Here is a 26833-nt window from a genome sequence, read left to right as displayed (position 1 = left end):
AAAACAATAAACAATGTGGCACAGGAAAGAAGCCAACCAGAAAATTAAGCCAAAGCAGGAATCTTGCTCTGCTACATAGATTGCACACCCATGAAACTAGTCCTGCCTTTCAGATGATATTATTTACAATCTGTGAGTCTAGCTGTTGGTTAAAAAAGCTTTTAAAGATTTTTTGTAATTAGATTCATTTTCTCAACGGACAAAGTACACTCAATCAGTTAAATCAAGCAAAAGAAGAAAAAAGTCAAGGGAAGATTTGTTGTAAGCCACCAACTAGCAACCATTACTCAGTTCAACTAACTTTCCTTGAGAGAGGGGGGAAAAGGAGTTCTTATTATGTTTCCAGAGATTTAACTCCAGGTACCAAGTGGGTATACTGGAAAGATTTTTTGTGGGTTTGAAATTATGTCCTAGTTTCCAAATAGCTTCAAAGAGTTACGTGGAAACCTTGCCCACCAGTTAACTTGGGCCAGAACTCGGGTTTCTTCCAACCTAGGAACTTTCCTGTTGCCTCTGGGAAGATGGTGCGCTCTCCATGCAGGTAAGTCTTGGATGTGTGGGCCCCTGCGAGCAGCAGCAGGAGGCGGAGCCTCCCCCTGGGGCTTCGGGGGTGGGGGTGAGGGGTGAGGGGTGGGGGGTGGGGGGGCGGGGCGGGGCCGGAGGGGCGGAGCCGCGGGCGGACTGGCCGAGGGGGGCGGGTTCCGGAGGGGCGGGCCCAGGCTCGGGGCCCAGCGGCCATGTTGAGGCCCCGCCTTTCGGTTCCAACCTCGGGCCCTGCCGCGCCGCCGGAGGTAAGGCTGGGTGTGCGCCGCGGGGGCTGTGCTCGGCTCTCCGGGGTCGCGGGCTGCACCGGCCACACGGCGGCGTCGGGGCGTTCGCTGAGGCCGGTGGGGCCCGCGGACGCGAGCGCCGAGACTGCGGGCCTGGCCCGCTCGCTGCCCAGCCGGGCTGCAGCCGAGCTCTGGGGCGAGGACTTTGTCCAAATTCCTTGCGTTCACTGGAGTCCTCGAGTGCGTTATGGACGCCGGGAGGCAGCCGCGTCCGCTGCAGGCCCGCACATTTTCCCGCTCCGTGGCCTCCCGCCCTGCGCCGCGTGAGGAGAGCGCACACGCGGTTATGGAGGAAACCAGCCGCGAGCAATGGTAGTCCCCGTGCCCGGTTCAGGTGCCCGGTTCGGGATGCCGGGCCGCGTGAGGGGCGAGCGGTGCGCCGCCCGAGGGTGCGGCCCGGGATCACGCCCCGGGGTCACGGGGACCCGCATCTCCTGAAGCACCTGCGACTCTCTGCCACTCTTGTTTGTGTTGTAAATGCCCTGTTTGAGTTCGGGGGTGGCCTTGGGTACATTCCTCATGGCGTCATCAGGAGATGGCCTCTGAGCAGACGTGGTGGGCGGTCGTTTGAGGGCGTGGGGACGACGGGAGCTGACATCTGTCTGCAGCAGAGCCAGCAGCGCGCTGAGCAACACCGAGTTCGCTCGTGCAGCCCGGGCACAGCCAGCGCGTAGCCCGGGATGCTGGGGGGAGCTGTGTGTGGGCTGCTAGGAGCCAGTGCAGTGGGACACTGCGAAGAACTGGGCGACATCAGGGAGTGTGAGAGAACAGGAGCAAAAACACAAGTAGAGATATATGGAAAACTGGAGACTCATGGCAAGAAGGAGAGAATGTGTAAAAATACAAAAAACAAATTCCTGGAGGTGGATGACATTTAGCTTCAATTAGGGTTGACCTACAATTCTTGGCCAGACAGATCTAGGCTTTTTATCTTTCTCTGCTTTTCTAGTCCCCACTCCTATTTTCTTCACTCTCAGGATTTGACTACATCTTATACTTCTAAATTATATTTTAAAACTTTAAAAATTGTGTATTATAGTACCTTAATCCTATAAAGTAGTGGTGCTGTCTTACCAGCTTCATTTTCCATGCTACCACATCCAGGGTCAACAGTCGCCTATCTAAGGAGAAGAAAATGCCTCTGTTAAGAATGATTGATTAATCTACTATACATGTCTGTATAACCTTAGTTGTGAAAAGTATATCCTGTTTATAAACCACTTGTGTTTTTTTCCAGGATCATCTACCCTTTGGTACAGACAAAAGAGCAGTTAGCAATTAGACAGGTAATTTAAGTTTTATATCTTGTATGTTACTTTGAAGTTGAATGAAAAATGTAATGACTTGGTTTGAAACATTATTTCGCTCATAAAAAATTTTAATGAAAAATTGCCCTAAGCGGTTTGGCTCAGTGGATAGAGCGTTGGCCTGCAGATTCAAGGGTCCCAGGTTCGATTCCGGTCAAGGACATGTATCTTAATTGTGGGCACATAGCCAGTAGGGAGTGTGCAGGAGGCGGCTGATCGATGTTTCTCTCTCATCGATGTTTCTGATTCTCTTTGTCCCTCTAACTTCCTGTCTGTAAAAAATCAATAAAGTATATTTTAAAAAAAATTTTTTAATGAATAATGTAAATTACCTAGTGTGTCATATAATAAATCACAGTATATCTAGTTCTTAGCTTATGTCATATTTCTTACTGAACCTAACTTTTTTCTTGATATATAATTGACAGTAGTTTCTAAAATGGATGGTTAGAGAAAAAAAATGTAAAGCTTTTATTTATTTTTTATTCATTTTACAAATTTAAAAAAAACAGTATTTTTACTTTTTCTCTGACCAAGTGGAAAGTATCTGATTTTGAATTTGAATAAAGACCAGAGGAAATAGACTATAGTTTACTAAAATGAATAACAAAGTATGGAGTGATAGAAATAAAGACAAACTAATTTTATTTATTTTTTTAATTTATTGATTTCAGAGAAGAAGAGAGGGAGAGACAGAAACATCAATGATGAGAGAGAATCATTGATTGGCTGCCTCCTGCACACCCCCTACTGGGGATGGAGCCCATAACCTGTGCATGTGCCCTTGACCGGAATCGAACCCAGGACTCTTCAGTCTGCAGGCCGAGGCTCTATCCACTGAGCCAAACCATCTAGGGCAGGACAAATTAATTTCTAAAACTTTCACATAATAGGTAGTAAGAAGTTAAAATTTAATCATTCATTAATTCAACAAATAATTAGTAACTCTTATGTACTAGATACAGACTCAGCGTACCCTGTTTTGGGGAAGCAGCAGATATAGTACCTGCTAGGTTTAAGAAAATAGGATTTCCCTGTAGAATAATTCAGCACATCATTAATGCATCTATTAGTTCATTATTTAAGATAGGATCTTGAGCAAGAGCAGCTGAAGTTAATATTAAAAAATAATAACATCTAGCGAGCAGTTTGTTGTTTAAGAATTTATCCTTTATAGATTAAAAGCATAAGTCGATGAATAGAAGGTGATTTCTCTATAATTGTAGTACCTTAATCCTATAACATTTTTCAATCTTAGAGTTTCTAAAACACAGAGTATTTAAAGACTATCTAGGTAGGCAGGAGAGCATAGCAGCACAGTCTCTGATAGATTAATTTCTGGTTCAAATTCCAGCTTTCCAATGCAAATCTGAGTATTTGGATTTATTGAGGGGATTGCTTCAAGGTAGGATTGAAACTAATCTTGTTTAGAATTTTTTTTATATATATTTTTATTGATTTCAGAGAGGAAGGGAGAGGGAGAGAGAGATAGAAACGTCCACGATGAGAGAGAATCGTGGATTGGCTGCCTCCTGCAAGTTCCCCACTGGGGATCGAGCCCACAACCCGGGCACGTGCCCTTGATCGAAATTGAACCTGGGACCTTTCAGTTTGCAGGCTGATGCTCTATCCACAGAGCCAAACCGGCTAGGGCTTGTTTAGAATTTTGCAAAGACATTTTCAAAATTAGCTTTTATAAGGTTTTTGTTACATGTTTTTGAGGAATAACCCTAGTTCTGTATCTGATCAGCATACAGAACGTTTTACTGAAAAGACCACCAAAGTGGTAATACTTGAGGGGGAGGGAATCCTTTCTTGAGAAATACAAACCAGAGTCAGTCTGGTTCCTCTTTGCTCAGTAAGCACTTAATGATAAAGATGATTCTCCAATTTTTAGATTTATTTTTAAAAATTAATAATGTGTGGTATTTTTAACATTTAAATTTAAAATTATTTATGAAAATTTAAAGGATTTGTTGGAGAGAAAAGAATTACCAAACTTCAAAATTCCCCATGACAAGCTGTACTTTTATTTATTTATTTTTATTATTTTTTTAAAAATTTAAATTCTTTATTGTTTAAAGTATTAACATAACTCTCCTTCCCCCCCCCCCCATTGACCACTCCCAGGCCACCCCCACCTCCGCCCCCCCCCAACCCCCCACCCTCATTTGTGTTCATTGGTTATGCTCATATGCATGCATACAAATCTTTTGATTGATCTCTCACCCCCTCACCCCCCGCCCGCCTTCCCTCATAGGTTGGACAGTCTGTTTGATGTTTCTATTTTACTTATTTATATTCTGCCTCTTTCTATAAAGAATTTGGTGTAGTCCACACATACACAAAAACACTTGTTAATAAATTGATAATGACACACCAAAGTATTAAAGTTTTTTAAAGTGGTAACAAGTAAAAATGTGTGTATGAAAGTTAGTTTCTTAATATTATTTATTAGAGAAAATTAGCATGTGAGGCAAAAGTCCAGGTGAAAAAACAGTTTTATGATTGGATAGTTTATCTGAAAACAGTTTTGTTTTAAAATTTTTCAGGAACTAATTCTATAGAAATTAATGAGATTAATCTTCATTAATAGGAAAAGAATGGCATTGAAACAGATTTCCAGCAACAAATGCTTTGGGGGATTGCAGAAAGTTTTTGAACATGACAGGTAACCATTAAGAAGATGCAATTTTAGATGTCTAGCATGCTTCTATTCATTTAATTCTTTAAGCCCATGAAAGGTCATTTTGCATGAATTACTTTCACATGGAAAAATATCTGTGGTTTTTTTTTCAATGAAAATTATCTAGCCTTGGTAGTAGTTATTTTAATAAAATATTAGTGATAAAGAGCAAATTAAGGATGTGGTACATTTCAGTGCCCATGAGTGAACATATAATTTGATATTTTTAGAATAAATTTTTCATGAAATTTTATACATCATTTTAAAACAGAAACAGTTTTTCTTTAAATAATATTAGTGCCACATTGAGCATATTACATTTATTTTTTAAATTTATTCTGGCCAAAATGACTGTGTTGTGTGCACAGAATAGGCTCAGGTCAGTTGATAAATCACCAGCCTAAGTTGGCCCCATTCTTTAAGGGCCAAGGTGCATTCCTTAAACGTTGGTGGAATCATTTACTTTGGGCATTAAATCATTTATTTTATGTTTCTGTCTTGACGAGAAGCATTGATTTTGTGTTTGTGTATGTGTGTGTGTGTGTGACTGTTAAAATTGCAGTGTTGAACTGAACTGCAAAATGAAATTTGCCATCTACTTACCACCAAAGGCAGAAACTGGAAAGTGCCCTGCACTATATTGGCTGTCTGGTAAGTGTTAAGTATTTGAGTTTTAAAATGGATTTTCTTTTTAACTGGCTCATTTATTTTTACTCATTTATCTTGACTTACTAGTTTGCTTTCTGAGCCATTTATATAAGGCTTTAGGAAATTGTCATAGTCTACTCTTACTTTATCCTGAGAATAATTTCATGACTGCTGAATTAAATTTATTTCACTTCTTCTTTGTTTTGTTTTGTTTTAATTTTACCTAAATGTTACCTGTTAAAAATTCTAGGGAGAGGAAGACTAAAAACAGTAGGACATGGTTTTCCCCAGACAATACCTGTCCCAGGGAAGACCTTGATACAATATTAAGGGACAATTGTCACCAATTTTTTTACTTGAAAGGCTGATTAAATTGCATATAACCATAAAACAGCATGACTAAAAATCATAGCTAGAAATCTATGGATTTCATACAGTAACTAGGGGCCCTGTGCACGAAATTCGTGCACTGGGTGAGGCGGGGGGGGAGTGTCCCTCAGCCCAGCCTGCCCCCTCTCACATACTGGGAGCCCTCAGGCGTTGACCCTCATCACCCTCCAATCGCCTGATCGGCCCTTTGCCCAGGCCTGACGCCTCTGCCAGAGGTGTCAGGCTTGGACAGGGGACCCCCATCTCCCCCCGATCACTGGCTCTGGCCACCGCCCAGGCCTGAGGCCTCTGGCCCAGGAATCATGCCTGGGCAGGGGACCCCCATCTCCCTCTGATCGCTTGCTCCACCCCCCGCCCAAGCCTGAAGCCTCTGACCCAGGCTTCAGGCCTGGGCAAGGGGACCATCATATCCCCCCAATCCCCGGCTCCGCCCCCCACCCAGGCCTGATGACTCGGCAAGAGGAGTTGACCCTCATCACCCTCCGATCACCAATCACCGGATCGGCCCCTTGACCAGGCCTGAGGCCTCCGGCAGAGGTGTCAGGCCTGGGCAGGGGATCCCCAGCTCCCTGCGGTTGCAGGCTCCGCCCCTGCCCAGGCCTAACGCCTCTGGCCTAGGCGTCCGGCCCAGGCAGCGGGGACCTGCAGTGGCAGCGGGGGGCGCCATGATCGTGGGCTTTGCTTTAGGCCCAGGCAAGGGACCCCTAGCTCCTGGGACTGCCAGCTTCGACCGTGTCCAGCTCCCATCGCTGGCTGCTATCACTGGCCAGGGCGGCAAAGGCGCCTGATTCTCCGATCATGATTCTCCTATCATGGCTCCGATCATGGCCTGATTCTCCGATCATGGCTGCTATCACTGGCCAGGGTGGCAAAGGCGCCTGATTCTCCGATCATGCCCCCCAGCTCTTAGCTCCCCCCTGAGTTTCAAATCACTGTCAGTGGCAGGGGGCTTCTTCCTGCTTTCCCTTTCGCCTCCCTGCATTGTGCCTACATATGCAAATTAGCCGCCATCTTGTTGGCAGTTAACTGCCAATCTTAGTTGGCAGTTAATTTGCATATAGCCCTGATTAGCCAATGAAAACGGTATCGCCGTACGCCAATTACCATTTTTCTCTTTTATTAGTGTAGATGTTTTATACACATATCACCACCCCCACAAAAATAATAAAGCTATTTTACTAAATACAAAATCACATTTAAAAATTATTTTTTTTAATTAAATGTATTGGGGTGACATCTACACTAATAAAAGAGAAAAATGGTAATTGGCGTACGACCGATACCCTTTTCATTGGCTAATCAGCGAGATATGCAAATTAACTGCCAACTAAGATGGCAGTTAACCACCAACAAAGATGGCAGCTAATTTGCATATTGCAGGCAGGATGGTACAGCGCCATCCTAGAGTGGGTTGGGGGTGTGAGTGCCAGCAGTTGCCCGAGACCCGATCCCGCCGGCAGACCCGGACGCGGGCCGGCGGGGCGGCTGCGGTGTCCAACCGCACTCACGCCCTCAACCTGCGAGGTTCAACTCCTCTGGCCGAGGCATCAGGCCTGGGCCGGGGGCGGAGCCGGGGATTGGTGATCGGAGGGTGATGAGGGTCAACTCCTCTGGCTGAGGCATCAGGCCTGGGTGGGGGGCGGAGCCGGGGATTGGGTGGATATTATGGTCCCCTTGTCCAGGCCTGAAGCATGGGTCAGAGGCATCAGGCTTGGGCAGGGGGTGGAGCAAGCGATCAGAGGGAGATGGGGGTCCCCGGCCCAGGCATGATTCCTGGGCCAGAGGCATCAGGCCTGGGCGGGGGTCAGAGCCAGTGATGGGGGGAGATGGGGGTCCCCTGTTCAAGCCTGACACCTCTGGCGGAGGCGTCAGGCCTGGGCAAGGGGCCAATCAGGCAATCGGAGGGTGATGGGGGTCGACCCCTCTGGCCGAGGCATCAGGCCTGGGCGGGGGTCAGAGCCAGTGATGGGGGGAGATGGGGGTCCCCTGCCCAGGCCTGACACCTCTGGCAGAGGTGTCAGGCCTGGGCAAGGGACCGATCCTGCGATTGGAGGGTGATGGGGTTCAACTCCTGAGGGCTCCCAGTATGTGAGAGGGGGCAGGCTGGGCTGAGGGACACACACCCCCCCCCCCACCACCACCACCACCCAGTGCACGAATTTCGTGCACCGGGCCCCTAGTTGCTTAATAAAATTACATAGGCTTCAAGTGTATATCATCTGTGTATTTATTGCATTGTGTGCCCACCCCAATGTATTTCACTCCTTTTTCAGTTAGACCAAGTTAAATTACAGAGAATGTAAAGTTCTGGACTCAATGGCAAGAGCTTAGAAAAGTTACTTACCTAGTTCATACCTACCTACCCAAGCATTTCTTGTAGAGATTTCACCACTCACATAGAACAATATTAAGGTAAAACCAGGACACCAATGACACACTAATTTGGAACTACAGACAAGTAATTTCTTATAGTGTTGTCTGGAATATTTTAATTGGACTCCATGGATCTTTTCTGGCAACAGTTTGGAAAAATTACAAATAATAGTAATGCTTCTTAATCAGGTGAATATTAAAAACTGTAAAATGGATTTTTGAGAGAGTAAAGTTTTGCCACCAGTAGTTTTGAACCTCTGTGCTAACTTCTTTTACAAGATGTTGGCACTTCATCTATGGAAGCAAACATTACAAGGAGAGACTTAGAAACCAAATTATGGCATAGAGTGCTATCTATGTTTCCTTGAAATTTCTTCTTATAACTTTACTTAATAAATCTTCTCTTACGTATGGTTTTATCAAGGATAACCCTACGTACCAATCTTTAAAAATTAGAATGGATATTTTAAATGGTAAAAATTAAGTGCCTATCTGATTTTAACTCAATGACGCATTACTGTGAAAAAAAGCAAATGGTTTTGCCAGAAGATTATTGGGTTTTGCCAAAAGCAGTAATAACAAAATTGCATGTTTAATTGTTTTAGAAACATAGCTAAAGATGATCTTCCAAATCATGTGAGCTATTTTATAGGCCCAGTGAAGTTATAACATGTAAGATCTCATAACAGGGTGAACAAGTTTTCTAATTCATGGTCCAGAGCTGTATTTAGTCCTTTCTCCTGTTATTTCTGCTTTTTGTTTCTGATATGATCAATTAAGTCAGATCTCTTGATTAAAAGAACAATAATCTAGATCAGAAGTACCAGGTGTTGTATAATAGGTACTATAATAATAAGACCCTAAATTCCTAACTAAGATTTAAATCCATTAAGACAAAACATTGAGCTTCATGAGTATAAAAAACAGAATGTTTATTTATTTACATCAAATAATGCGATAGTTTCCATAGTGAGATGCTGAAGAACAGATATACCTTGGAAATTAAGGCTTGATTTTCTGAAAAAAGGTAAAATTAACTAGTACACTTGAGAAATAATGACAAAATAATTTTAGAAGGTTTACTTTCCAATAAATTGAAGGAAAATAATTAAAGATTACATCATCTGTTATATTTCTAAAATTAATAAACTGTAATAAAAATCCAAACATTCAAACTGAAATTCTAGAAGGTGGTCTGGATTCAGTGTATTGCATCTTTCCCAAGTCAGAGTGACCATCAAAACAGTCTTTCATGCCCTGACCAGTTTGGCTCAGTGGATGGAGCGTCGGCCTGCGGAATGGAGGGTCCCAGGTTCAATTCTTGTCAGGGGCATGTGCCTTGGTTGTGGGCACATCCCCAGTGGGGGGCGTGCAGGAGGCAGCTGATCGGTGTTTCTCTCTCATCGACGTTTCTGGCTCTCTGTCCCTCTCCCTTCCTCTCTGTGAAGAATCAATAAAATATATTTTTTTTTAAAAAACCAAAAAACAAACAAACCAGTCTTTCATTAGCTATGTATATATACCCAAGAGAAGTGAAAACATGTCCACACAAAAACTTGCACACAAATGTTCATGCATTATATTATACATTATAATAGCAAATAAGTGGAAACAAATCAAAGGTTCATCAATTGATGAAATTATAAATAAAATGTGGTCTATCCATATAGTAGAATATTATTCAAAAACAAAAAGTAATAAAGTCCTCATAGATGCTACATATAACATGGATGAACCTTGAGAACTTTTTAAAAACATATTTATTGATTTCAGAGAGGAAGGGAGAGGGAGAGAGAGAAACATCAATGATGAGAGAGAATCATTGATTGGCTGCCTCCTGCACACCCCCTACTGGGGATTGAGCCCACAACTCAGGCATGTGCCCTTGACTGGAATCGAACCTGGGACTCTTCAGTCTGCAGGCCTAGGCTCTATCCACTGAGCCAAACCCGCTACGGCAAATCCATAAAGGCAGAAAATAGTATGTGGTTACCTGGGACTAAGGTTGGAAGAAATAGGAGTGACTACTTATGGGTTTGGGGTTTCTTTTTGGGGTGATGAAAATATCCTAACATTATATAATGGTGATGATTGCATAATTATAAATATACTAAGAATCATTGAGGTAGTACACTTTAAATGGGTGAATTATATGGCATCTGAATTGTACCTTGATAAAGTTGTTGCAAAAAAACCCAGCTCTTCATATAAAATAAGTGCAGTTGATCAAGTAGATATTAAGTAGTAATCATCTCCAGACTCTTGAGAGTAATACTACTAACAGAATTATCTTCATTTCTATTATTCTAGAATTCAGTCCCTACTACCTTAATAGAGGGACTTGTGTTCTAACTAGAAAAACATTTTTTCTTCTGATCTCTAAACAGATTTACATTTCCCAAGGGCAAGGTACTATGCACTGTGTACCAGACACAATTCAAAGCTCTTCACATGTTAACACATTTAATCCTCACACTACTTTATGAAGTAAAAATAGACAATATTATGCCCATTTTTCTTTCTTTTTTTTGTTAATCCTCACCTGAGGATGTTTTTCCATTGATTTTCAGAGAGAGTGGAAGGAGAGGGAGAGACAGAGAGAAACATCTATGTGAGAGAGATACATTGATCGGTTACCTCCTGCACACACCCCAACCACGGCCAGGGAACCTGCAACCAAGGTACATGCCCTTGACTGGAATTGAACTCGGGACCCTACAGTTCGTGGGCCAACACTCTGTCCACTGAGCCAAACCGGCTAGGGCCGTGGTTGGCAAACTGCGGCTCGCGAGCCACATGTGGCTCTTTGGCCCCTTGAGTGTGGCTCTTCCACAAAATACTGACTTGTGCGCATGGGCCACGAAGTTTCAATCACACTGTACGTGCTCGCCCGCACGTGGTATTTTGTGTAAGACCCACACTCAAGGGGCCAAAGAGCCACATGTGGCTCGCCAGCTGCAGTTTGCCAACCACTGGGCTAGGGCTTATGCCCATTTTTTAAATGAAAGAACTGACATTCAGAATATTTGACTTACTTTCCTGATTTTGTTTAGCAAATAAGTGGTTGAGTGACATAGAGAACCCAGATCCTATCTGAAATCCAAAGCCCCTGCTTTCTACAGTATTATCCTTCCTCCTTGGAGTACATTTATGTTAAGGTCAGCAAAATCGTTGACCCTTTATCTGTATTTGGAGCAGTTCTTCACCCTGATATGGCTTTCATATCTCTGGAAGATGTGCTACAAAGGAACATGGTGGATAGAAAGGATCTTGTTCTCTTGCCATGACTAGTGAAAGTTTGTATATCCTAATGGTTTATTTAACCATAAACTTCCATAACACTATCCAATGTTACTTGCAGTTTTATGTTATAAAGTATGTATGTCCTAATGGTTTACTTAACCATGAACTTCCATAACAATTTATCCAATGATATTGTAACTTTATATGACCTTCACAGGACAGCTATGGGAGCATTTAACTTAAGACAGATCTTAGAGTAATACTGTTATGAATTTTATGAAAAGGGTAACTTTAGCATCTTTTTTAGAATTATTTCTAAAACATTATTAATTTAGCCAATCTTGATTAGGCAATCATTTCATAAGTCTGTACTGCTATTAGGGGATAAATAGAAATTATAAAAGTGTTCTGTAGTAACTCATATTGCATCATGCATATCAGTAAGCTTTCACAGTGCTAATTATCAGGTGTAGTGGGATATTTATCATTGGCTACTGGAAAAGGGCTGTTGGGTTAAGTGCTTTTGGACTCAGGCATCTATTGCCAGTTCATTCTTGGCCATTCTCACATTTTGGCCAGTCTTATCAGACTCGCATAACAAGAGAAGTAAATCATCTCTTCTATCACATAACTGAAAAGCTTAGAGGTAGGAAAAGTAGCAGAAACAATTGTAAGAATGGTCTTAAACTCAGTTTAAAGAAGGTATATGATAGCCATTACCCTCTTCTTAGTACATTGAGGAATACCAAAATGATTAGGCTGAATTTTGTTGCTGTGAACTACTTGTATATATAAATATTAAGTTATTTGTATTATGATTACCATAGTATTTTCTCACTGTGAATATTTATGTTTTGATGAAATAGTAACATATTTCATTAGCATGTTTGATAACGTTGCACTGGGGTTGTTATAATGCTGGTTTTATGCGCCATATTGCTATTCTACAGCTTGAAAATTTCTAAATTCCAAAATGCATCTGATCCTAAAGATTTTAGTGATTGAAACTTTGGTGAGTGACTTTCAAAGAACAGCTAAGGGAGCATTTAACCCTAACTCAGATCTTAGATTAATACTGTTATAAATTTTATGAGAAGGGGAACTTGAAGCATCTTCTTTAGAATTATTTCTTTAAAAATTTTTTTTTTCATAATACCATATGAGATTCTTTTTCTATATTATAAAAGTATTAAAGCTTATAAATCACTTGCAATATAGCATGAGATAACAGAATTTTTGATCTTCAGGTTTAACTTGCACAGAACAGAATTTTATATCAAAATCTGGTTATCATCAGGCTGCCTCAGAACATGGCCTTGTTGTCATTGCTCCAGATACCAGCCCTCGTAAGTGTTCTTGTTCCTGAGTACTTTGTAAATAATATAAATATTAAAGACTAAATTATAAGTGGGATATTATATACCACACACTATAAAATTAATTTCATATTTTTGCTATATCTCTGTTAATCTTTCGAATGACACCATGACTCTAAAATACCATGTTATATACATTTTGTATTATATAGGTAAACTGTCTTGTCATATAATAATTGTCTTTTCTCATCCCTGTTAGTTATCAAATAATTATACAGTTTAAAAAGGATTAGTCCTAATATAAATGACTAGAATGTTTACATTAGAGATTATTAAACATTGTGCAGCTTAATCCATCAGATAGTTAAAACTTCTTTTGTGACCCTGGAAGTCTTAGGAAATGGAATTTAAATGCCAGCTGAAACTATCTGAAAGTTAAATGGCTGACCTTGGGAAGTAGTGCATTTCCTTTCACAGGCTATATTACACAAAAGCAAGACATGTCTCACTAGAAATGTAATAAATTTAATTCAACATAGCATCAAAAGTATAAAATGCCTAGGCATAAACTTTAAAACTATGAAGATTTATTTTTTTAAATGATAAAATTTGCTAAAGATCATAAATGAAAACCTTAATAAATGGAAAATTATCATGTTTCTGAAAGGGCAAACTGAATATTACAAAGAGGTCATTTCCTTCGAGTTACTCTACCTATTACTCTAATTCTATTAAAAATTTTAATGGTTGGCTTTTTAGCTATAAGTAAATATATAAAATAAATCGTAATAAATTAAAAGGAATACAAGAAAATCCCAATGAGACATGGGTAAATAGGGGAAACACGATGGAATGATTCCAAAGTATATGAGGAGACACTCTGAGTTTATGATAATAAGTTGAATGCAAGCATTTGTCTCCTGTCACTTCTAAGACCAAAGTGATAAAGAGAATTATAGGAAGTGTCGGTTAAGGGCGAGTGTCATCAGAGAAGGAATCTCAGCACATTTTTGAAATATAAAAACAGGATGTAAGCCCTTTGACAGGTAAAATTGAGTGAGAAAGTGTAGGTGGGGAACTTCATCATCAAAGCCAGGTGGCTTATGTTGGCAGTGAATACCCTAACCTGGAAGGGCATTCTTTCTCTCACCTCATTGGCTAGAACATGGCCTCACTCAAGAGGGTCAGGAAGCCTGTGCCCCAAAAAGCAAAGAAGAGAGGCCCACAATATTTGGCTAACAGCTTTAAAGCAAATGAACGTTCAGATTCATTTAAAAGTGTGCAATTAAACATGGACCATTACTACAGAGTAGATGAAACCACAAGTTTTCCTTGATAGGTGGCTGCAATATTAAAGGAGAAGATGAGAGCTGGGACTTTGGCACTGGCGCTGGGTTTTATGTGGATGCCACTGAACATCCTTGGAAAACTAACTACAGAATGTACTCTTATGTAACGGAGGAGGTAATTTTATTTATATTGTAATTATTAATCCATGATGGACAAAACACTTGATTTTGGACACAAAATCCTTATAGTCCTGAGAATTTTAAACTAGAATATGGTATTGTTGAAGCTGCTTTATACAAATTTATTATCTTAGTGAAAGTTCTAAGGTTTACTAGTATTATCATTCTATTTGCTGCCATTTAAATTAATACTAAATACAATTTTACAGAGTTTAGTAATTATATTGATATCTGTGTGTACTGCCCAGGTTACACAAAGAAAACAGCTTATGAAAAATTTTTTTTTCTAACAGCTGGTTCATTCAGACATTTTATAGTGATTAATGAAGACTTAGTTAGCAAGGATAAGTAGTAAAGCTTTACTTTTATTAATATTTATGTTCAGATTATGCATTTTTCTAAATTTTATGATTTTAATTGTTAATGTATGCTGTCCTATCTAATAAAAGAGTAACATGCAAATTGACCATCACTCCAACACACAAGATGGCCACCCCATGTGGTCAGAGATGGTCTGCAGGGGTGGGCAGTTGGGCGTGACCAGACCTGCAGGGGAGGACAGTTGGGGGCGACCAGGCCTGCAGGGGAAGGCAGTTAGGGGGGACCAGGCCTGCAGGGGAAGGCAGTTAGGGGGGACCAGGCCTGCAGCGGAGGGCAGTTGGGGGGGACCAGGCCTGAAGGGGAGGGCAGTTAGGGCCAATCGGGCTGGCAGGGGAGCAGTTAGGCATCGATCAGGCTGGCAGGGGAGTGGTTAGGGGGCAATCAGGCAGGCAGGCAGGCGAGCAGATGGGAGCCAGCAGTCCTGGATTGTGAGAGGGATCCCAGATTGGAGAGGGTGCAGGCTGGGCTGAGGGACACCCCGCCCCCCCCGCATGAATTTCTTGCACCAAACCTCTAGTGTTATAAAAGCTCAGAAACAATAACATGAAAGTCACCCATTATCCTATCCAAATAATGGCTGTGTTTGGTATATTCCACATTTTTTTGGTATGACTAGTTTTTCTATAATTGTAAAACATTTTTTTATCTTACTCTTTTTTTTAATTTAAAAAAAAATAATTTTCAATATTTATTGATAACATACTTTTAATAATTGCTGTCATATGCCATAATTAATTTTGTCCTAATGTAGGATATTTATGGTTACATTTTTTTTTACCATAATAAATATTATTGCATTGATTGTCTTTTTGTATAATTCTTTTCCCTTAAGGAGTTTTCCCTTAGAATAGATTCCAAACAATGGAATTCCTAGGTCAAAGGTTTAGGACATTTTAAAGGTCCTTTATGCATCTTCTTAAAGTTCGTTTCTGAGGAAGATATGCCATATATTCTCCAGTGATATATTAATTATCATTGTCTACCTGAGATTTAAAAAAAAAAAAAAACACTTTACTAATTCATACCATTGTAAGACTGTGATTTAGAACTGTTGATTGTGTAATTATTTTATATAACTGGAAAAGATTGAACTTTCTCATATCTTTTGTCACACTATTAAATCTTTAGCTTCCTCAACTCATAAATGCCAATTTTCCAGTGGACCCCCAAAGGATGTCTATTTTTGGCCACTCCATGGGAGGCCATGGAGCTCTGATTTGTGCTTTAAAGAATCCTGGAAAATACAAAGTAAGGTTACCTAAGCTTCTAGTGACAAATATCTCTCTTGGATAATATAATATTAGGAACTTTCAAAGATTGAAGTTAGGATATTATTATAGTACTGGAACTAAACTTTTCTAGAAGTGTTGGGAATTTCAAGAGGTTGTAGGGGAGGAGTATTAATTTTGACCACACAATGTATGCTACATATTCAGAAGCATAAGAATTCAATCACAGTGGTTTCTTGTGGGTTTACTAGAAGTATTAAAAAATTGTATCATATTTTATTGCTTCAATTCAAACTATAGTTTTCTAGGCATTTTCTTTTCTAAAGGTTGTTCTTGATTAATATTATATCATGTACTTATATTTTTACCAAGAATATTTTTGTAAAGTTGATTTAGGTTTTTTGAGAGAGAAGTTATTCATGATTTGAAAAATGTAAGCATTCTCTATTCTTAATGCCTCTGATGAAAATTGGAATGCAGCTTGATTGAAAAATATTACTCTCAGCCTTCCTATTTATTTATTTGAAGCTTTACTTTTTTGTTGTTTGTTTAAGCCAAATTGGAATAACCACTGTATGTAGAATGCTATACTGTGCAGCACAGCATACCATAGTATGGAAAAAGGAAATCTTGAAGCAATGATCATCTTAAGATTGCTTCTGTCTTTAGAATCACAAGACTATTAGAGACCTCAAAATATGTTTAATCCATTTCCTTCCCTTAGGAAGAACTTAATCATTTGTGTGTGCCACTGAGAAATGAAAATATTTCTCATAGCAGTTTCTTGCTTTAGTACCAAATATTTTCCTTTTAGTAAGCTTTATAAAGTTGAATTTATTCATGTCATGCCAGAAAATAAGGGTTTTATTTTTCTTTTTTTGTGCATAAGGCAATCAAATTTACTGTGTTTGAGGGAGAAAATCAAATTTGGTTGAATTTTTTTGTCCTTTAAAAAAGCTAGTAGACATGGATAAACATAACATTGACAAACACTCTGAAACTCAGTGATTCTATCTTTGCATTTTTATCCAGTGAAAATCACCTTGCACAGAACACAAAATTATATTATTTAATGGCATTGTTCAGGGCTTTTTTGGCACTGTTTAAGAGAAATAATATGTCTCAGATTTAATAATGTATTCAGAAACATAGGCATAAACTGTTTCATGTTACTACACATTAATTTTAAGCAAGGAAAGGAGTAGAAACCCAATATACTAGTAAACTTCCATTGTGCGTTACTTAATTGAAAATGTAATGTATCACTTTGTATTATTTTAGCACCTGTAGTTTATTAGCTCTCTTAATAGAATACACAAAGGATGTATTATGGAGAGATCTTACAATCTAAGCTCATAATACTAGTACAGCATAAGGAAAATTGTTCACAGGGGTTATCATGGCAAGTCAAGAGTTATAAGCAAGTTGCAAAAAAAAGTTCTGAGTTTTTAAGCAAGTTTCAAATATCTATTCATATTTGATTTAGCAACATGTAACTTGTTTTTAAATTTCTTTGTTTCTAAAGTCTGTGTCAGCATTTGCTCCAATTTGCAATCCAGTGCTTTGTCCTTGGGGCAAAAAAGCCTTTAATGGATATTTGGGAGCAGATCAAGGTAAATGGAAGGTAGGTACCAGATGTCTATCTCAATACTCATTCTAAAGTTTTCAAATTTTTTAAAAAGCTGTACATAGATATTGTGTAATGTACATTTATGAGAATATTCCCAACAGCAAGATTGCTTTTTCAAGCATAGGAGCAAATGCTTCAATATGAAAATAAAAATAGTTCTTTCTCCTGAGACTCATTTTACTCTTGTGTAGAAATGAGCCATTTGCAGACTCCACCCAGACTTTGAATATTTTACAAATGAACTCATCATGGGCCTGTTAAACAAGTAGAAAATACTTGAGTGCTTTCAAGGTCATTTACATGTGGACCCCTATTTTAAGATTGATCTTTGAAAGTCTAATAAACTGGAGAGTCAATTCTTTGCTCACTAGATTAGAATATTCTTTGGTTTTGTTTAAATTTTTGTTGTATTGGAAGAGTGTTGAAAATTATTAAATTAGGTGCTTTGAGACCTGACAATGTGCTTACACCAGTATTTTGAATCCTCGCCAAGTGCACAGTCTGTGCAGAGTTTGAGATCTTATGTCAGGAGGGTGATGACCCTTTCCTCTCCACAGGGTACTTATGGTCTGATAAAAGAGCTGGGTGGAAAACCAGCTAATTAGGAGGAGGGATGAGGTAGAGGCACAGTAACCTTTAAGGAATCTATGTAATTTTTCTCCAAGTGGCAGTAGATTTTATCTTAATTATGCTGTGTTTAGGCTATTATTTAATTTATTATTGTAATGAGGAGGCCATGCAGAATTATGAAATCATAGAACTAGTTGGACTTTATAGGTCACTTTCCACTTCTTCCTTTCAACACATTGCAGACAGATCACAAGAGTTCTCGTGTTTTCATATTACACAGTGTTTTACAAAGTATCATACTTTAAAAAGATATTAGCTTATAAGAACATGTAATAAATAACTTCAAAATGCAATGAGTATTTAATTTTAAGGCGTGCCTTTAACATTTATGTAAAACATTTTTTATATTCATTCAATAGAAACTTATCTGGCCACTGGGTAAAGCTAGCAATAAAACTACTGGTTCGCAATTTAAGATTAAAGAAAGTAAGTCTTTTTAAGCATGATACTTTAGAACAGGGGCAGGGAACCTTTTTCTGCCAAGGGCCATTAGGTTATTTGTAACATCATTTGCGGGCCATACAAAATTAATCAACTTAAAATTAGCTTGCTGTCTTTGGTCAAACATTTAATTAACTCACCCCTAATGCCTGGGCAGGGCCAGATCAAATGATTTCTCAGGCCTTCTATGGCCCGAATGCTAGACATTCCCCACCCCTGCTTTAGAAGGAGAAATATTTTTATTTTTGTTTTTCTTGATCAATGCATAAAAGTTGTGGTCACTAAATAGATATGAATAATCAAGAATATTTAAAGGTGGATGCTAAAATATAAAATTGTAACTAGTAGCAGCTCCTTAATTTTAAGTTGTTAATATTCAGATTATTCACGATTTCATGAAAATTCTTGGAGATAGCAGATCTTTTGTGCTGTTCAACAGATAGCAAAAGGTAGGGCTGAATGTATTTATGTCTGGAATTAGAGCTAAAAGGAAGAGACAAAAAATAGACTTATTTATTTGAAATACAGAAGATTTGGAAATAGAAAAAGATAATGGAATTTGAAGAAATAGTTAATTTGTGAAGGGATTTACAAAGGAAAAAAGTTAAGGGTTTTGTTTTTGTTGTTTTTTTGTTTGTTTTTTGAGTTGAGAGGTGATTAAGAACCTTAAAAGTTTAGAAGAAAAAAGGCTTACTCCATAGAATGCTTGAGATATAGGATTCTTATAACTGGTATCTGTCTGCTACAAAGTAGGGAAGAGCCTATCATTGGGAAAGAATTCTGAAAACTTTATAAATAAAGCCAACTTAAAAGCATATTTCCAATTTAATCAGCCTTAGAGTTTAAATGGCTTTAAATTTCTATTTGGTTTTAGTATAGTATATTCTAAAAAATATATTTCTGGGCACTTATTTTTTAATATTTTTCTTTTCATAGGCTTATGATGCTACTCATCTTGTGAAGTCCTTTCCAGGTTCTCAGCTTGACATACTAATTGATCAAGGAAAAGATGACCAGTTTCTTTCAGATGGACAGTTACTACCTGATAACTTCATAGCTGCCTGTACAGAAAAGAAAATCCCTGTTGTTTTTAGGTTACAAGAGGCAAGTATTAGGAAATCTTAGCTTATTCTAACTAAGTATTAAAAAGCAGGATTCCAAGTACTTTTTAAATTTTATTTTAGAATTTGAAATGCTACCTGTAGTAAGATATTTTTTAATTATAATAAGATACTTAAAAGCCTTTCTATTAAGTTAATGATATGTAAGACAAAAATTCATAGAAATAAGAAAGCTTTTGGAGGTGAAAAGTATTTACAGTTTTATTTTCTACTGTAAAAACAGTAAATAACAATAAGCTTAAATACTTGCATGGTACTTAATCATCAACATTACTGGATATATCTTTCTTTATACATGAAGCTATTGTAGTAGAATAAAAAGGACAAGCTTCGACCTTATTTTATGTACACTTCTTAGCCCCAAATGCTTTATATTGTTTGTCTGAAATACACATGTACACTTTATATTGTGCTACTTAGTATTTCTAGTTGTTTAAGAATAATTTCTAAGTTTCAGTTGGTTTGCAAGTTTTCCTTGATTAAAATACTTTTGACTATTTACTAGTCACCTAACTCGATGTTAATATAGTTGTAATTAAAGAAATTCTGCTTTTATTTTCTAAAATATTTATTCATAAGCTTTGGAATATAATATGAACAAAAACCTTTTTTTCAGAATGAAAAGTGAACACTGAAAATTATACATGATTGTGATTTCTAAAAATATTTTCATTCATGTTTAAGGGTAATGTGTCAGGTACATTGATCTACAATTTAATTATAATGATTAATGTTCGAATAATCTAGATCAATGTGTAATGTGGTGCATTGCAGTTTATGAAATGTTTTCACAGCATTAGCTTATTTTATCTTTATGAGACCAAATGAGAGACCATTCCTATTCTGTCCATCTATTTCTTTTATTTGTTTTTCAATTTCTAAAATTATGGTAAAATAACATACATAAATACCATATCATCTTAGCTATTTTTAAGTGTACAGTTCAGTGGTATTCAATACATTCATAATGTTGTACAGTCATCACTATCATCCATCTCCATAACTCTTTTCATCTTGTAAAATTGAAACTCTATACCTATTAAACACTAGCTCTCTATCCCCACGCCCTAGACATTGGCAACCATCATTCTACTTTCTGTCTCTGATTTTGACTGTTATAAGTATCTCACATAAGTAGAATCATACAGTATTTGTCTTTTTGTGACTGGCTTATTTCATTTAATGTTCTCAAGGTCCATTCATGTTGTACCATGTGTCAGAAATTCCCGCCGTTTTAAGGCAGAATAATTTCCATTGTATGTATAGACCACATTTTGCTTATCCGTTCATGTGTCAGAGGATTGATGACAGTTGATTACTTTTTCATTTTAGCTCTTATGAATAATACTGCTAATAACATGTGTGAAAAATATCACTTCAAGACCCTGCTTTCAGTTCTTTTGGATATATACCCAGAAGTAGAATTGTTGCATCATATGGAAATTCTATTTTAATTTATTGAGGAATCTCCATACATACTTGCCAACACATCCTTTATTTTTCTTTTTTTGGTAGTAGCCATCCTAATGGATGTGAGGCTATATCTTTTTGATTTGTATTTCCTTAATGATTAGTGATGTTGAGCATCTTATCATGTACTTAATTGGCCATTTGTATAACTTTGGAGAAATATCTGTTCAAGTCCTTTGCCCATTTTCAAATTAGGTTGCTTTTTGTTTTTGAGTTTTAAAAGTTCTCGATTCTGAATATTACAACCTTACAAAGTACATGACTTGCAAATATTTTTCTCCCATTCTGTGGGTTGCCTTTTTACTCTGTTAATACTGTATTTTGATGCATAAAATTTTTGATGTTCATAAAGTCAGATTTGACTATTTTTTCTTCTGTTGCCTGTGCCCTTAGGTCTCATATCCAAGAAATCATTGCCAGGTCCAATGTCATGGAGCTTCTGCCCTATGTTTTCTTCTAAGACCTTTATAGTTTTAGAACTTACATTTGGGTACTTCATTCAATTTTAGCTAACTTTTGTATATAATATTAGGTAAGGATCCAACTTTTTTCTTTTGCATGTAGATATCTAGTTTTCCCAGCACAATTTGTTTAAAAGACTGTCCTTTTGCCATTGAATGATTTTGGCACTCTTGTCAAAAATCACTTAAGCATACATGCAGATGTTTATTTCTAGACTCTGTTCTGTTCTGTTCTGTTCTGTTCTGTTCTGTTGGTCTATATGTGTCTGTCTTTATACCATTATCACACTGTTTTGATTACTGTAGCTTTATAATAAATTTTGAAATCAGGATGCGTGAGTTCTCTAGCTTTGTTGTTCTTTTTCAAGATTGTTTTGGCTTTTCTGAATTCTTTGAGATTTCATATAAATTTAGGTTGACATTTCCCATTCTAAAAAAAAGTGTTATTGAGATTTTGATAGGGATCACACTGTATTTGTAGATTGCTATTGACATCTTAACAGTATTAAGTCTTCCAATCCATGAACATGGATGTGTTTCCGTTTTTTTGTGTCTCCTTTCATTTCTTCAAGGTTTTGTAGTTTTCATTGTAAAAGTCTTTCACTTCTTTTGTTAATTCCTAAGAATTTTATTTTGGATACTATTGTGAATGAAATAGTTTTCATAATTTTCTTTTCAGATTATTCATTGTTAATGTTTAGACATGCAACTGATCTTTTTTGTGTGTTGACTTTGTATCCTGCCATTTTGCTGAACTCATTTATTAGCTCTAACAGTTTATTTTTGAAATATTTAGGGTTTTCCACATGTAAGATTATATCATCTGGGAACAGAGATCATTTCATCTCTCCTTTTCTAATTTGGGTGCCTTTTATTTCTTTTTGTTACCTAATTGCTCTAGCTAGAACTTCCAGACTATGTTGAATAGAAGTGGCAAAAGTGAGCATCCTCGTCTTGTTCCTGATCTTAGAGGAAAAGCTGTCAGTATTTCACTATTAAGTATTATGTTTGCTGTGGGTTTTCATATATGGCTCCAGTCCATTTGTTTTACAAATGAGGAGACAGGCTCAGAAAAGTAATTCTAAATTGCACTGCTGTGAACATAGGGGTGCATAAGTTCTTTCTGATGAGTGTTTCAATTTTCTTAGGATATATTCCTAGAAGTGGCAACACTGGGCCAAATGCGAGTTCCATTTTTAATTTTTTGAGGAAACTCCAAACTGTTTTCCGTAATGGCTGCACCAATCTGCATTTCTACCAGCAGTGTACTAGGGTTTCGTTTTCTCCACATCCTCGCCAGCACTTGTCATTTATTGATTTGTTGATGATATGTAAGGGTCTTGTTTTCTTACTCATTTAGCCACTGTATGTCTTTTGATTGAAGCATTTAATCAATTTGCACTTAAAGTAATTGTTGGTATGTTGTTATTGCCATTTTATTCATATTTTGTGTCCTTTTTTTTTCTTCTTAAAGAATACCCTTTAGCATTTCATGTAATACTAAGTTTGGTGGTGATGAACTCCTTTAGCTTTTTCTTGTCTAGGAAGCTCTTCATCTGTCTTTCAATTCTGAATGATAGTCTTGTTGGGTACAGTAATCTTGGTTGTAAGTCCTTGCTTTTTTCATCACTGTGAATACTTCATGTCAATGCCTTCTGGTCTACAAAGTTTCTGTTGAGAAATCAGTTGAGTCTCATGGGAGCTTCCTTGTGGGTAACTGCCTTTCTCTTGGTGCTTTTAAAATTCTCTCTTTGTCTTTACTCTTTGGCATTTTAATTATGATGTGTTTTTGTGTGGGCTTCTTTGGGTTCATTTTGTTTGGGATTCTCTGTGTTTCCTGGACTTGTATGTCTATTTCCTTCATGAGGTTAGAGAGTTTTCCGGCATTATTTTTTCAAATAGGTTTTCAATTCTTTGCTGTCTCTTCTCTTTTTCCAGCATCCCCATGATGCAAATGTTATGCTTAATATTATCCCAGAGGTTCCTTACATTATTCTCATTTTTATGGATTCTTTTTTTTCTTCATTTTTTTAAAATATATTTTTAATGACTTCAGAGAGGAAGGGAGAGGGAGAGACAGAAACATCAATGATGAGAAAGAATCATTGATCAGTTGCCTCCTGTATGCCCCACACTGGGGATCAAGCCCCCAACCCAAATATGTGTCCTGACAGGGAATTGAACTGTGACCTCCTGGTTCATAGGTCGACACTCAACCACTGAGCAACACTGGCCGGGCTCTTTTTTCTTTTTGCTGTTATGATTGGGTGTTTTTCTGCTACCCTAGCTTCCAAATAGCTGATTTGGTCCTCTGCTTTATCTAATTTACTGTTGATTCCCTCTAATTTATTCATTTTATTTATTATATTATTAATTTCTGACTGGTTATATATTATATATCTCCATTTTTATGTTTTTTATCTCTTCATTAAAATTCTCACTGAGCTAATCTACATTTCCCCTAAGTTTACTGAGCATGCTTATAACCAGTATTTTGATCTCTGCATCTGGTAGATTGCTTGTCTCCATTTTGTTTAGTTCTTTTTCTGGAGGTTGTTTTGTTCTTTTATTTGGGACATGTTTCTTTGTGTCCTCATTTTGGCTGCCTCCCTGTGTTTGTTCCCATGTATTATGTAGAACTGCTATGCCTCCCTGGTTTGGTAGAGGCCATATGCAGTAGGTGTCCTGTACTATCCAGGGGCATATCCTCCTCCCCTGGCACTCAAGCCAGGTCCTTCAGGTGCACCAACCCCTTCCACCTCCCCATTGTGGGCTCTGTGCACCCTCCTGTTGTAGTTGAGCCTTGATTGCTGTTGGCATGTCAGTGGGAGGGATTGACACCCAGGCTAATCAGCTGTGAGGACTGGTTGGGACTATAGCAGAGGATCTGCTATGTAGGAATTGACCCTATGGAGCAGGACTCACTTCAGCAGGACTCTGGTGCCCATCAAGTAATCCCCTTGGGAGTGTTACTGGTGGAGGTGGTTGGGTGGTGCTCTGGTGTGATCTGAAGCCAGATGTGCTGGCTCTGAGCCTCCTAGGAGATGCAGGCCACTGCCTCTGTCCTTCCCAGGACCACCCAGCATGAGTTACTAAGCGATCTATAGATAGCTACTACTTATCCTGGTCTCGGAGGTGCCTGAGAGAGGCTAGGCTGGGAACCGAGGCTAACTGCCACTAGTGCCAGGCTTGGGGCCACTTAGCTATGGTATGGGGCATGCCGAGGCCAGATGCTGCTTGTTTGGGGTTTGTGAACCTTTGAGAGATTTTTAGGAAAGTTCACAACATGAGCCAAGACAGGTTGTTTTTATGGAAGAGCCACTGGAAGCCACTTGGGTGGGTCCAAAAGTTAGGTGGGGCAGAGTCTCAAGGAATCACCCAGTGGGGTTGGAGGGGAGACTCAGCTATGGCTCTTGCCTGCTCCTGCAGAGGAGGACTCAGCAAGGTAACTGTGGCCTCTGTTAGCACTTTTGTCAGGGAGAAAGCTGCCCCTCTAGCCTTCTGAAGCCTGATGATTTAGTTCCTCATATATTCCTGGTGCCTTTTGAGTTGCTGACCCAGAGCTGTATCTCAGAGCAAGTGAATCTGAGTAAGTTCATGCAGGCCCTTTAATAGGAATGCCTTGGGCTCTAGCAGCCCTCTGTCTTACTCATCCATAATCCCCACTGGATTTTACAGCCAGAAGTTATGGGGAGTTCTCTTCTGGCACTGAAACTCTGCACTGGGGGTCCTAGTGTGGAGCCAGGACCCCGCACTCTGCAGGGGAACTTCAGAGATATCCCTCCTGATTTTTATCCGCTACACAGTGGTATGAGACCTGCCTGTTCCTTGTCTTTGCCTCACCCACTAGTCTTGACTACTGTAAATCCTTAGTTATAAGACTTCAGTTCAGCTAGGCTTCAGGCAATTCTCAGTGATGGTTGCTCTGTAGTTTAATTGTAATTTTATGTGGTTGTGGAAGGATGCGAGTACCACATTTACCTATACTGTCATCTCGACTGGAAGCCAAGTCTGAGGAAGGATTGCCTTTCCATTTAACCTATATCAATGGTTTTAATTGACTGGATAGATTGATACTTGTTTCAACTCAACTGCCTGGCACATTACATTTTCTCTTTGTTTTATAGTAGTTTTAAAAGGAACTTATTAACTTTTTACCCAGTTTGATTTATTGCTAAAGATTTCAAAGTTTAATGAATTATTCCTTTTTCCTTAAGAAGAGATATGATATGCTTTTACTGTGTAGGTGGGATTATTAACAAGATTTATGATGACTGTTTGGCTTCCCAAATAGTAATCAATCATTTGGGTATTTTCATGTTCTTTCTCTATATTGTTTATGCTCATTTTGTATTTTAACATTCCCTCTCCTATCCTTCGTTAGTGCACTTCTTTTGTGAGTTAACTTCTTACCCGTGTTTCTAAGTTCTCTAAATTCTGATTCTTTTAGTCCTTGCTTTACTCTGTACATTTAATTAATGTGTTATTTCCTCTCTTTGCATATAAATGGCAACATCTAGAAACAAGGCTATGCAGAATGTTTAATTTTTCTTCATATTTTTAAGATATATTTTTATTGATTTCAGACAGGAAGGGAGAGGAAGAGATAGAAACATCAATGATGAGGAAGAATCATTGATTGGCTGCCTCCTGCACGGCCCCCACTGAGATGGAGACTGCAACCCAGGCACATGCCCTGACCAGGAATCGAATCATGACCTCCTGGTTCATAGGTTGACAGTGAACCACTTAGCTACACCAGCCAGGCTTTCTTCATATTTTTGCCACTCTTTTAATTTTCCGTGAAAATGTTAAAGTACAGTGTAAGCTTGATTCTGATTATAAACCTGCCTCATATTATAATATTTTGGCTATTTATAAGCAAATTGATATGAGAGATTTAATGTCCCTAATATCAGTGTTTCTGAATGGTGGATAAATGTCTTATCATCTCTCTATTTTGTCTTCTAGGGTTATGATCATAGCTACTACTTCATTGCTACCTTTATTACTGATCACATCAGACATCATGCAAAATACCTGAATGTTTAAAAAACTTCATATACGAGAATCTCTTCAGGATAATAAAAATTATAACTAATTGCAGGGAAATAAGATTTCAAAACATTGTATTTCATTCTATAGTTGAATCACCTTCTGAATAAATATATGAAACCTTCTGGTTTTAAAAGTTATTTACCTGTGTTC

The 26833-nt window shown here is 38.4% G+C and overlaps 1 protein-coding gene across 4 annotated transcripts; it reads left to right on the top strand.

The window, feature by feature from the left end:
* Positions 1–690: 690 nt before the first annotated feature.
* On the top strand, positions 691–26833 carry ESD (esterase D; the record flags this gene model as incomplete). Of its 4 annotated transcripts, XM_081083020.1 has the most annotated exons (11): positions 697–791; positions 2068–2116; positions 3492–3542; positions 4734–4808; positions 5386–5474; positions 12725–12823; positions 14133–14257; positions 15772–15891; positions 17398–17496; positions 19510–19677; positions 26597–26819. In XM_081083020.1, the coding sequence occupies 8 exons, from the start codon at positions 4741–4743 to the stop codon at positions 26675–26677; spliced, it is 849 nt and encodes a 282-aa protein (XP_080939146.1). In that variant the 3' UTR covers positions 26678–26819. The 4 variants fall into 4 exon arrangements, with proteins under 4 accessions (XP_080939144.1, XP_080939146.1, XP_080939145.1 ...); XM_081083018.1 differs by lacking the exon at positions 3492–3542 and having other exon boundaries at positions 691–791; positions 26597–26833; XM_081083019.1 differs by lacking the exon at positions 3492–3542 and having other exon boundaries at positions 789–1142.

This window comes from Myotis nattereri (assembly GCF_964212035.1).
Source record: "Myotis nattereri genome assembly, chromosome: 2".
Classification (NCBI taxonomy): Eukaryota; Metazoa; Chordata; class Mammalia; order Chiroptera; family Vespertilionidae; genus Myotis; species Myotis nattereri.
The sequence above is the reverse complement of the archived record's forward strand: the minus strand, read 5'-3'. Positions and strand labels throughout refer to the sequence as shown.